At 39.5% G+C, this 13734-nt stretch overlaps 1 protein-coding gene across 1 annotated transcript in view; it reads right to left on the reverse strand.

Moving 5' to 3' along the window:
* LOC124263818 (neuropeptide SIFamide receptor-like) overlaps nucleotides 1-11448 on the reverse strand; it is a 28786-nt gene extending 17338 nt beyond the window's left edge. The window contains exon 1 of the mRNA XM_046698548.1: nucleotides 11166-11448. Within this exon, the coding sequence (XP_046554504.1) occupies nucleotides 11166-11427 (262 nt within the window). The 5' untranslated portion in view covers nucleotides 11428-11448. The remainder of the gene's footprint in view (nucleotides 1-11165) is intronic.
* Nucleotides 11449-13734: the final 2286 nt, after the last annotated feature.

A 13734-nucleotide genomic window follows, 5' to 3' on the forward strand; every position in this document is an offset into this window, starting at 1 on the left:
TCGCCGAGTTTTTTGCTGTCGGTGATTTCAAATTTGATATTAAATCGAGGTGTATATGTGCAGATATTCTAAATAACACTGTTTACAATCAGTGCCGACATTCAAAAAGATTGCAGTAAGTCATATTGCAGCGTCAGAAGCAAACATTTGGTTCTAAGACGGCATTTTTGCTATGTCGAGAGTGCGTATTCTTTGCATTTAAGCTTGTGCAAAACTTTTATCCAACGGACGTTTTGTTATATTTAATGTCATGAAAGAACCGAAATACATACCGGTTAATTCGCGTCAGATACATAAGGCTCCATCTGATGCAGTTACATACTCGATAATGTGTTTCGGCTTTGATGAATTTCATAAACGTAACTTGTTTGAGAGTCATTTTAGCAGTTGGGACGTACAATGTTGAACAGACTTTATGGAAAACAACTTCTTTATTTCGTGAGTGCGACATTTTGATACATATTCTTTTACCGTTGTCAAGCAGGAATCATTCAAAAACCTCTATCGAAACGTCGCACTCACGAAATAAAGAAATTGTTATCCATAAAGTTTGTTCAACATTCATAAGCGTATTAATAATATCTTCAAAGAAATAACATTTTGAACTGTTGGTGATTTCTAACGGTAAATTATTTCATCCCCAAAGTGACATAGTTTGTGCTATACATACACATTGAACTTGTTATTATGTCCGGCTTTATTTGGAACCTTCTTGGATTCCCTGTTGATACCATTTAATTACCATTTTGACGAAGCCGTATTAACGAGGCCTTTCTAATAATTGAATTCTGGCTCATCTTGCCTGATGATCAGGAGAAGGGTTTGCCAGGGCGTACGTTTGCCAGGGCGATATGTTGTTCCTACACGTTGTTGGACATATTTATCTATCCTGAAACTGTCACAAACAGCTCAGCTAAATGAGATGAACATCAACGTGTTTTGTAACCCTAAAACACGCGGTATCACATGGATGACAAGAAATATAATTATTTATCACTAGTTTGCCCTGTATGGCCTGTGACATCTTTATCCTTAGATATTTGGGATTGGCGTTGATGTCTTGAATTCATTTATAATCAGATTCGAGATTGGAATCAAATATTCAGCAAAAGGCATTTTCTAACTGAATACATGACGACTTTGTATGATAATGTCAACTTAGACTGTGATTTGTGGACACCATAACCAATATTAATACCGCTTGCTGAAAGCAGAAACTGGGTAAAGTGAATGATTTATTAACTGAAACTGATATTATTTCCGTAACCGGAAACCTTAATAAAACGATGTAACGTTTCGGCATGCCTCGATTTGATCCATCGAAAATCAATGATACCTTTGACATATTACAACGTTAAGGCATAATTAAAGTTCTCTACATTTAGACATGATATTTTGATCAGTTGCGGTATATCCCTTATGTATTCATGATAAGTAGCTAATTCTTTCTGATAGGTTTCTTGTGCCATTTGGAAACGAAGTGGTAAATTGTAAAACCAGAACAGGCAATGTGACTGTATCCCGTAATATACATGAATATACTGTGATGCTGGACTCGCTGATGAAACTTAAAAAGAACCATTGAAGATAGAGGTAGATATAAATCTTAGTGTTTTTAGATTATTTGAGCACTTTTAGCCTTGTCCAATGATAATTGTTACTGAAACTGGCCATCGGGTTCAAAACAATTGGTGTAGGAAAACGTAAAGGAGATTTTGATTATTCTAAACCCAATACAACCACGTTTTTAATATACAGTTACAAATTACAGAATTATAGTTTGATGTGATGTTTAGACAGACACTTGACCTACAAGTCGTCTCGTGCAAACAGACAATCAAATAAAGCAGAAGCACTATATGCTCACAGACTCCCGAAACATATTAGACGAAATGTTCGATGGCACCAAAAGACCTCTATATCAGCACATACCTCATGGAATGGTAATGAAGTGTTTTTCATTGATTCTATCACTGCCTGAGAGAAATGTAGACATAAAACAGACACATGGACATTCACTCTGTGTGGAATCTAAGCTAGGTTTATTCAAGTAAGACACTAAAGGGCGACAGTCATTGTGTAAACTTATTTTTGGTACCACTAAAGTGGTTTCAGCTTGAAACCGTTACCTCTAAATGCTGCAGCTTCCAGACACGACTGATTCCTGCTCTTACGGCTGGCGGAGCTAGACTGGACGAAGTGTGGGTAAAGAGTGCTGATGTGATACTCAGGAAAACTTGAGTAATACCAAGTGGAAAATGTGTACGAGTTCGGTGTACGACCAGTGTTTCTGGTTTGTTTCCGCACTCAGCAAAATTCCAGCTATATGACGCCGGTCTATACATAATAGAGACCATCCCAGTGATTGGTACCATGAGCATCAGTCAAGTAATTGTGCTGTGCAATCAACCGGGTCACTGAAGTTCAAACCCGGTAAATTTACAAGACTCATACGGCAGCTTGGTGGGGATTCTCACACGGTTTTACCGTGCAATGGTGAGTGAGTGAGTGAGTGAGTGAGTGAGTGAGTGAGTTGGGGTTTACGCCGCTTTTAGAAACATTGAAGCAATGTCACAGCGGGGGACACCATAAATGTGTTTAACATAACTGTACCCACGTTAGGAATCGACAACGGGTCTTCGGAGTAATCACGCTTTAATCACTATTGTGCCCACTCCCACTGTTCTAAGAGCATGGTAACCTAGTTCAGGTAGTTCCGAAACATCCGATAACTCTCACATCATTGATTTTATCAGTTATATAAGACTGTGTAACAGGATGCAATGTGTACACGGTTGCACGTATGTTTTTATATGGTTACACACGTCTAAAGGCAAGTAATGTTTGCAATGAGCCCGTTATTTAAGAAATGCTGTTCGACGTTACAATTTATAAGAATACAGCAATTCAAATAAAGTTCACGTACTATTTTCCTGGCAACTGAAATAGGCAGTAGCAGCAATCAGACATTTTAACATGTTTTTGTCAACTCTATCTTTTTCAGTTAACCTGTCCCAGTATTGCAGTTCGTGTTCAGTGAACCATATTCAGTTGACTGTTGCAATGGAAAAGAGTCGTTCACAGTTCTCAAAGCTTAGGAATTTCAGAATCCAGTAGTGTGGTACATCAACGCCGACGTAACAAGACAAAATCCTTACCGAAACGTTGGTGTCTGATCGTTTGCGCGCTGTTCCCATACACCGTATGGGTTAAATGTTGCACGTCGAAGACTCGTTTTGTTTAGAAACAACATTGTACAGCCGTAATACTACTGAAACAAATATATACTCGTGATATTGTTACAATTGTACGATTGACTCTGCTTTCAGCAGAGACTTCTTCCAGATGTAGAAAGAGTTTTGTCGCTTCTATTCCCATAAACAGCTGTACAAATGATTATCATCACCATAGTTGTCCAAGATATTTTTTATGGATTAAACTTCTTTTTTAATTTCTCTCACAACGTTTCGAGACCATTCCAGGTCCCTTCATCAGGTGAACTGGCAGTTAGGACTATGACGTCGTCACTATGACGTCATTACTGAGTTATGACGTCACCATTGCACGGTAAAACCGTGTGAGAATCCCCACCAAGCTGCCGTATGAGTCTTGTAAATTTACCGGGTTTGAACTTCAGTGACCCGGTTGATTTCGAGAAATAACAATGACTGGCGTCGGAGAAAACTACAGGAAGCTGTCGAGATAAGGAGACATAAACCAGCAATTAATCGTGATCAAGGTGTATACCTGCCAAGTGCGTGGGACCTCTTGATTAACTTTTGATGAACTTTTGATGAACTTTAGATACAAGAAAAAACGAGTCTACTATTCTTTTTGGAAAGCCTGCTATCAAGTAACCTTTGTGTAATTAGCAGTTGTTGTGTATTGACAATTCAACTTTCAACTCTATTATTTAGCATGAATTTCATCATTATGTAACTAACTCACTTATACAGTACTCTCCCTAGTGTACTGTGATGTCACTTGCATTGTGACGTCATAACTCAGTAATGACGTCATAGTGACGACGTCATAGTCCTAACTGCCAGTTCACCTGATGAAGGGACCTGGAATGGTCTCGAAACGTTGTGAGAGAAATTAAAAAAGAAGTTTAATCCATAAAAAATATCTTGGACATCAATGTACAACTTCTAAATGCCACTGAAAGACATCATTACCATAGTTGTTCTGTAAGAAGGATTATTTATTGGTTTGTTTGTTGTTTAACGCCGCACGCAACACTGTTCCACCCATATGACAGCGGTTGGTCTGGATCAGATAAGGTCTGGAGACTGGCATCATGAGCATTGATCTACAATTGAATCTACAATAGTTTTTTAAGACCAGTTTAACCAGGATCTTCACAGGTTTGTTGAAGTTCATGGACTTATGTTTAATTGCAGTGCTTGTATGATTCCCATGCGTGTATATAGGGAGCATATATATGAACAAAAATATACCCGACAGACGGGAACCTTTGCCGAAGTTGTTTTATTGACGAATGGTGATATATTTGATATCAACAGACACTGCACGCGTCATCAATATAATTCTTCCAGGTGTTTCAGGTTGTAAACAGTAATAAGCAGCGTTGTAGTGTAAAATACCGCTGAACAGCAGCAGAGAAATCCGTGTTGTTATTTGATAGTGACATCATGGTTTTCGAACATTACAATAACATTTAATTATACTTCGTTGTACATGCGTTCAGTTATATGTTTAGCATTTGCATGACTCTCTTCCATTATGCTGCCACTAGACCAGGATGTAAAGAAGACGCACCTAATTTGTATAGGTTCCTTCCTACGCCCATCTATATGTATCTATACTTATGAAGCCTGTCCACTTAAGGCGGCCGACTACCTCAACGCGGCTGCCCATATGGACACAGAAGTGTTGCAAGAGCAAGGCACGGTGCATCACCGAAGATATATCACTGCCCACGGAAATCGATAAGTAATATCCAATCGTGACAAATACTTGCAACTAGTTTCGACATCTTCGTGGTATTTTCTTGTTAATTGTGGCGGTAATTGGTGGGAGCCAAAAACCAAAAAGACACTACTGAACGTTGACCAATCTGTATATTATATCATAGCTTGTGGGTGTATGTAGGATTTTGATTGATCATACGCTCGTAAAAACTTCTAAACCCACGCCATATTACTTTTAAACTGGAAACAGTTGTCAGGAAGTGAAAACAGCAAAGCGAGACAAGCATTGATCAGTTCCAGACTAATTCTTTAAGGGGACAAATAAGTTGTACTAGAGAATTGACTTAATTCAAAGCAATTACGTCAGAGACTACTTATAACCACCTCGATTATCTTCCATTGGGTGTTGATGATGAACCTAACATGGATGGACCATTGACAAGCGTTCATGACAGGAGTTGTTCGCGAAAAGGGTAAGCAGGTCCTCCTGCTCTCACAGTAGCCAGCACCCACCACGCATACTATTTACTCTCAAGGACTGTATCAGTTATAACATGTCGTTGTCAGCATTAGGTGCAATGCTATCCCATTACAAAACTGCCCTATATTTAATGACAATTGTGAGAGTGGGTGGTGCGATTGAGGTGAGGTGAGGTGAAATTGGGTTTAACGTCGTGCTTGAGAATATTTCACTCATATGACGACGTGCATGCGTGTGTATGTGCGGCTGCTTGTACTAGCCAAGACTTAAGCTGTTTCTTTTATAGTGCTAGCCCACTGAGATACCATACCACAGTGAAGCATGAATACCCCACTCAGACACATTATACTGACTCCGAGCCGACCAGTACTTGTTGTACCCATTAATGCCGAGCGCCAGGCAGGGACCAACAAGTACCATATTTAAACGTCTTTTGGTATGACGTGGTCGGGGATCGAACCCGCGACCTTCCGCTCTCCGGGTGGTGCGATTGATGATCGCATTCCTGCCCTCCAGCAAACACCTTATGCCATCACAGTTTTTCCCTTGTGGAATCTGTTATTCGTTTTGAATTTAGTTTTCTTCAAAACATATTGAACTGATCAACTAACAAGTATCCGATATACTATGTACTGATTAAAAGCGAAAAACCCTTCCTATAATCACACGCCTTAGGCCAATACCATAAGCAATATGTTGATGAATCATTGTCAAATGTATGATTACACAACGCCATTTTAGAAAGTGGTGAAATGTAACATACGTTATATTTGGGATTACACTTTCTTAGTTAGGCGGCTGACTTTGTGTGCTGGCGATTAGGTGCCTGACTCTGAGGGTGTGGGTTCGAATCCCGGATGTGACTCAACCTCAAAAGTGCTAGAATCTGTACTTTACTCAGAAAGTGTAATCCCAAAATATAGCATATGTTACATTGTCAAATTATTCGAGATTTTTGCCAATGAGTGAGCGTATCCTGTCCCACCCGTGGCATGGTCATGTGTGTAAAATATGGATAGCATTTTGACTATGGATAGCAAAGACTGAACTGCTTTGGTCAGTACTGTTGTATTGTATGGTCAGTACATATACATGTACATAATACCTGCGACTTCTAAACTGTAATAGGCACTTGACCTCCTACACCTAAGCGACACTTCGAGTCCTAAGAACTTTCAGCTACACCGAAAGGTTAGAAAATAATTCAGAAACAGTTTCTCTGCAGTGTCGTGCTGTATATAGTTATGTCACTTGCAAGTATGTTCATCCACGGATTTCATTGTTTTTAATCGACGTCATTCAAATCAACTATGGTGCGTTTGGATTTTTTTTCAGGAAATAGCTGTGGTAATATGGCCACAACTGAGACCTTTTCTATGAATTCATTCCTGCCTTTGACTGGAATCGGTATTGATTTGTTACAGGGCAGAGCATATTATGAATCACAACACTGATCTCATGATCTCATGAGTGTTGTCAGTTTTAGCTTCAAGCTCAAACAGTGGGGCAGCCCGATTGTAGTAGTTGCACTTTCGCAGGGTTGGATTCCCAATGCGTGAACAACGTGGGAAGCCTATTTCTGGTGATATGGCTTGATAACAATGCGAATAAACCCAGTTACATACATCTATGTGTCTAATGAATGCCCCAGTGATGTCAAAAGACTTATATTGTCAATATTGAAACCCCTGTGATGCCGTGAGACCTGTCTTTCCAATATTGATCCCCTAGTCACGTGAGGAGACTTATCTTGTCAATATTGATACCCCAGTTATGTAATGAGAACTGTCGTTGTTAATATTAATCCCCTAGTGAAGTGATGAGACCTGCCAATATTCAAGTTCGGGTGATGCCATGAAACCTATCTTATCAATAGTCATACCTTAGTGATGTCTTGTCAATATTGATGCCCTAATGATGCCCTAAGGCCTATCGTGTCAATACTGATGCGAACTGAACATTTGAATTGTCGGTTGATGGAAGTATTTTTGTTTTTAGTCAGTGAACGTCATTTCACGATGCAGTGATTATTTCAGCTAAATGACACAGACCGGTAAATAATCGAATCTTGATAAGACATACCACGGGCACTTCTGGCCAAGGGGGAAGTTACGTTATGCTATTTGGCAGAGTCTTGTCAACATGCAAGACTCGCAATATAATGTTCGCATTAAGCATGCATATTTCCTGACTCATTTGACACCATCAGAGAAATGAGAAGTGTAAATGTCATCACCGTATAGCCTGGATTTACGACCGCCATGATATTGGCTTCACTTTATGGACGATAACTCGCAGAGACTGATCGAAGTGGCTCGTAAGCAGAGTGTATTTGTAGAAACGGGGTGACTAGGTTTGTGAGAGAGGGCTAATGAATAATTCCATATGCACACGTACAGCCATGCTTAGCTTGATCCAGATCCAGAATATGAAGTCAGAATATGACATGCATGGTGCCATATACACAATTTTACCGAAACGTAATGTACGTACTGTAATGCATATATAGGCAAGCATCAATGATTGGTTTAAATAGTTATTACAAGTGTACCATCAAATCCCTATCTAATAAATAAAAAAGTCCTTAATACTATCAAGGACAGATTTTCCACATATTCCCAGAACGCATTGGACCAAGTTCAGTTCTGACAAAACATTATATTTTTCAACTTTGTACACTGTTATCCTACATGACATACACAATTCTTCTCGGGTAGGCAAAATCAAAAAAGGTTGTTTGGCCAAAAGATTTAACTTAGGCTTCAGGTATTTCGATGATCTGATATCGTTCAATGACCATCAGCTGATTTACCTAAGTGAACTTAAAATAAAGGATATGAAGCAAAACCGCCTCATGTGGTGTCAGATCTGTGCATAAAGGATTAAGATTGACAAAGAATCTCATCACTGGGTTCCTTTTCAACTTCCCAGCAGTCAACTTTCCCTTCCTGTCAATAATATTTCAAGAACTTTGGCGTTTACATTTGAGATTTCAAAAGAGCATATAAAGTTTAAAGATAGACATGTTAAGGGCCAAAATGTGGCGCATTTGAAAAATTGACTACACTCTGTATCATCACTACATGACAGTGATTCATAAACATATGTCAGTGATACAGTAAAAAGCGTACAATCGACTCCACTCTTGACAGACGTCTTGATATTCATAACGAATATCTCCCAAAAGCTAAGTCCATTGTACGATTTGCGATTAATCAGCTTGCGAACGGGACCAGTGCCTTCGCCTGCATGTCAAACATAGTGCCATATCTAAATCGCAAATATATACATGAAATAAGCAATGTAATAGAGCCCGAACGAGACACTTAATCGGACCGGATATTGAATAGGTATTGTGCAGTACATCATAAACCGAAAGGTCTACTCAGATTTGGCTTCGCTGTATTGATCCCTTACTTGATCTGTCAATACCTGCTGAAGTAACTTGACTTTATTTTCATGCGCGCCGTCAATAAGCATATACCGTCTGATTCATCTAGGTGATACGGACGATATATGTTTCAATTTATCAATACAGGCATGCTTATATTTTGGTAAATACTTGCTAATCGGGATACAGCAAACTGTTTGAGACAAGCAAGTCACACAAAAAGAACGTGAGTAACTTCGGTTTGACGCCACTTTTAGTAACATCAAAGCAATGTAATAGCTGCTTAACGCTTTGTTCCCGTCTATGAAGTTGAACCCTGGCGTTTACGTGGCCAACATCCGTTTTAAGTCCCAGGCTACCTCGTTGTGGGATAGGGGCATACAGTCATGCACAGCATTAAAACAGAGAACAATATTTGCTACTGGGGATTCCCACAACTCAATGCAGCTATGCCCCCCTCCCCCCTCAGTGTCAAAGACGTTTGACGACAGAATAATTAAACAGATGCATAGGCATGCTTGAAACTGGGTCAGCACAATGTCATGTTGCCAATGTCTTTGGTGTCAGCCAAAATTGTGATCAGCAGGGCATGGACTCAGACGTTTGGATCATTTACCACGCGGCATTCTGGCGTCCCATCACACTTCGGGAAGACAGGTGCCTCCTGATTGTAGCGAAACGTCATCACTACGTGACTGCCACTGCACTCAGAAATGACCTGTTGAACGCCAGTGGCATTAAAGTTTCTACTCAGTGCGTATCTGTCTCGGCTAGGCTGGTCTCCGGTCACGGAGGGCATACATTCGCTTACCACTGATCCGACATCACAGGCTGGCACGTTTAGATTGAGCTGAAAATCACATCAATTGCCAGCACTGGGATTCATCACTATTTTCTGTTGAATCGAGATATTGTCTAAACTTCACAGATCGTCGTGTCCGAGCAAGGCGTAAACAAAGAGATATATTTCAGGATTCTAACGCAGCCGAACATGAATGCTATGGAGGGTAATTAATCTAATTGCTTGGGCTGGACGAACCGATTACCATGTCTTCAATGGGACCCGTCAGCGGGTGTGTGCTGCAGGGTTGGGAGTCTGGGCGTGTACGTGGTACCGTATGCTTGTGCAATTGAACGGACTTCATCATTATTAATAATAACGTGCACAGAGAGGCCAAAACGTCACCAAACCACAACCCTATCGAACACAGGATGCCGTGCCCTTCATACAATTCTAAAGGAACTCGGCAGTGCTCTTTCTTAAGAGCGGAACAGTATTCCCTTCCCAACCATTCAGACACGTATTGGGAGCATGAAACGAAGGTACCAGCCTCTGGTCGCATGATGCGGATCGCATACGCATTTATCAATAACTTTCGTATTTCTTGGACGTTTCAGATTTGGTCAGATACTTTTATTTTGACTGATTATTGGTCACATGTTGTTAGTTGGCACTTTGTTGGAACTGTAAAAGGACCCATGTTCATTAAACATGTCACCATGCAATATTATCTCAGGCTATTACAACCGATGAACAGAATTAGACGTTTGAACATTTTAAGAAGAGTCGAACGCTAAGCCGTATGAATATGAACTTTCCAAATATTGAATGAGTTATTTCCAGATGACCAACCACTTACTTTGGTCCTTTATTACGAATCACAGATTTTATGTCAGTGAAATGCAGCGGTATGTTTCATGCTTCAGTGTTTCTGTCTCATCCGATTTAATCATGGTAATACACATCTAAGACAACCTGCGCCATGATCATGTTCGACTTCTTCTGACATGTATAGGTACTTGACAAGGCTAAAGTACGTAAAGTCTGCATAAGACCCAAACCAACCTAATTCACACACAAATATATTTTTCAAACCACAGTAGTCATATTTCAGTATAAGAAATCGCATCCATTAGTGACGCATATTTTTCTTACATAAATAGCGTAACCGATATTCCCAAAAGATGCACAATTACAGAAAAACCACGTATCAGTGAGTAATGGCATCTAAAGTCCGCGGCAATGCATGATACAGATATGAAGTTGGCGTGCTTTTGAGTCAGAACAATTTCGCTTGAGGAAGGGTTTGGTTTAATAGAATTGAGTTCAGAAAAGCTTGTGTTAAATGAAATTATATCTCGGGAATAAGAACATTTATTTCTTGTAAAGGTGAAATGTTTAAAAATTAATGAAATTACGTTTCTTTAAACGCATGGTTAGAAGGAACACATGACAATTAAAAAAGGAATACAAATTCAATGACAATGTGAAAATGGCCTTTCAAGATTACTTTGTACGTTTTCTTGCCATTTTCATTTCATTACCCGGTCAGTGGTTTCTATTACAGTGATCACTTACCGTTATAAAGATTAATCATCAGATTGACAGGCACACAGAACACGGTGACAAGAATATCGGCTACTGCCAAATTCACCAAGAAATAGTTCGTGACAGAATGCATGCTCCTTTTCTTAATAACAACCGAAGTCACCATTGTATTCCCAATCACTGATGTCAAGAAAACCACGGCATAGGCTGAAGAGTAAATGATAATCATATACAGCGGTTGTTTAAGCACAGGAACAAGAACATCTGATGAATTGCTGGAACTTTTCTCCATAGTTTCCGAGAGGTTTTCTTGGATCATGGCCGAGTGTTTAAAATAACGAAGAATTCATTTGAACACCTTCGCCAGAAAACGATTAAGCTGACTCCACTGGTTCACTGTACCGTTATGATCGAAGCAAAGCCTCATTTGTCAACCATCATGGAGACACACATTTCGACTCAAATAATCAACTGTCCATTCGTACTGCTTTGACGGATCACCAAATTAGGACATGATCTATACTTTCTTTCAAAGCAAGACAAAAGGTAATGACATCCCCTCGTGGGCATGTCCAGAAGACTCTCTCCCTCCTTCATCTAATACCAGTGTTTAAAGAATAATACTTCTGGAAGCGTGTAAGAGTCTGCAAGCCTTAGCGTTCTAGTTGGTAAGAAAGGAAACGGAGGGTTTGGCGCTCCAGCTAGACTCCACCTCCATGCTATGACCATTCATCATCAGCTGGTGCGTTTTGATTGATTTGGATTTTGCATTATAGTCCACTGACGGAACTATTAGAGTCTCGCGCCTAGCGCTTGTGTGGATGTAATTAGAACACCTAGTGACACGGTATTATACTTTAATGCTTCTTCGATCACAACTAACTTCTTTATGTGACTATCCCAGTGACTGCTTCAAACAGATCTCAGTAAAGGATGTGATTAAGTACTATGGATATGGCATCAACTGAAATCAGCGTGTCGGTGCTAAACCTGAACTATTTACTAAGGTTATGATTGAAGCCTTTGAGCAAGCTTTTACGATGTAGGCAGTCGAATTACTGGTGACATGAGGATGTCCGCCGTGTGTACTCAGAGTGTTCAGGTTTGTTTTATGACGTTTAATCTAACTTTACAAATAGATAAAAAGGATTTATTGTGCAGTGTTTTGCATTCGGCGCGTTTAATAACTACGACGCCATACATGAAAATTATTCGCAATCTTTGGCAGGAAAGTATGATTGATTCTCAACTTAAGAAACAGTTTAACTACACATGGATAAAAAGGGTAATTTACAACGAAGCAATAATAAATATATAATTACAATAGTTGATAAAATCGTGCGCATTTCATGTACACGTTCTCTCTAAGTTCTAACGTTGGAAAACATTCCACTCCTGTCGTCTTATCGTGCTGTGTGCCACCCTCGCGGTCACTGGATATAGACAATATGCGACACATGAGGCATGTAAACTGGGATATAATCGCTTCTGATTTGACAAATGTCGCAGTATCTTTGACAGCTCAACTGTTTACACTTTGCTACAGTTAATATGCTGAAACATCGTCGACAGGTTTTAATCTTCAAAATGTTTCCACTTTTTATTGTATGGATTGTTTTCGTCACGATATGGCTGAGATATTGCCGATGTAACGTTAAATAGTAACTCACTCACTAATATGCTGAAAGGCAAAAGAAACGTCGCTGGAGATTGTGTAGACGTCCAATGGCTTGCTGTCGTTGATCTCTCGTTAACCTAGCCATAGCTGCTGTGTTCAGAAAACAAGTGAATGATTGCCATTCAAGCCGGCAATTTATGCCTGAATGCATGCATAAAGCACATGCATCTCGATTCTAATGTTGTGTTTGTGCGAATTCTTCCCTTTCCACAAACAAAAACATTTTTAAGCTCAATCTCAAACAATATTTTATTGGACAAAACAGGCTATACAACCACGATTCATGTATTCCTCAATCTTGACTTCCGGTGTATATTTAAAAAAACAATAGGTTCAAATACTCCATTGATACAGTATAACTTAAATGTCATTTCCAATATTACGAAGTTTCTTTTGCCTTTCAGTATATATTGACGTATGTATTCAAACATATTCGATACACGACAGTTTGAGTTGTGCATTTGAACCATAGTATTATTATGTACATATGAATTTATTCCATGACAAGACATCTTACCCATCAACAACGATCTTAAAGAGAAAACGAAGCGAAAACGAAAATGAACTGAATAAACACAGATAGGAACGTTGAGGTACACGGATGCTTCCATGTATAATACTTAATTTCATAAGAGGAGCGGTGGGGTAGCCAAGTGCTTAACGAGTTTGCTCGTCACGTCGTCTTGTATTCCTCGCCGTGATATTGCTTGCAAAAGCGGCGTAAAAACATACGCATTCACTAATTCTATTAGAGGAAATTTATGTAAAAAATATGACATTGGTTGTGAATATGCCATCATTTATTTAAATGCATATATATTGTCCATTGTAATATACATCCACGGTTATATTAATTTTGTATCACACTATGTCTGATGATTGTTAGTGGCAGCAGACTGAAGCGATCGTATAATCCAGGGC

The sequence above is a fragment of the Haliotis rubra genome, unplaced genomic scaffold (assembly GCF_003918875.1).
Source record: "Haliotis rubra isolate DU_JTF1 unplaced genomic scaffold, ASM391887v1 Scf9, whole genome shotgun sequence".
In the NCBI taxonomy this organism is placed as follows: domain Eukaryota; kingdom Metazoa; phylum Mollusca; class Gastropoda; order Lepetellida; family Haliotidae; genus Haliotis; species Haliotis rubra.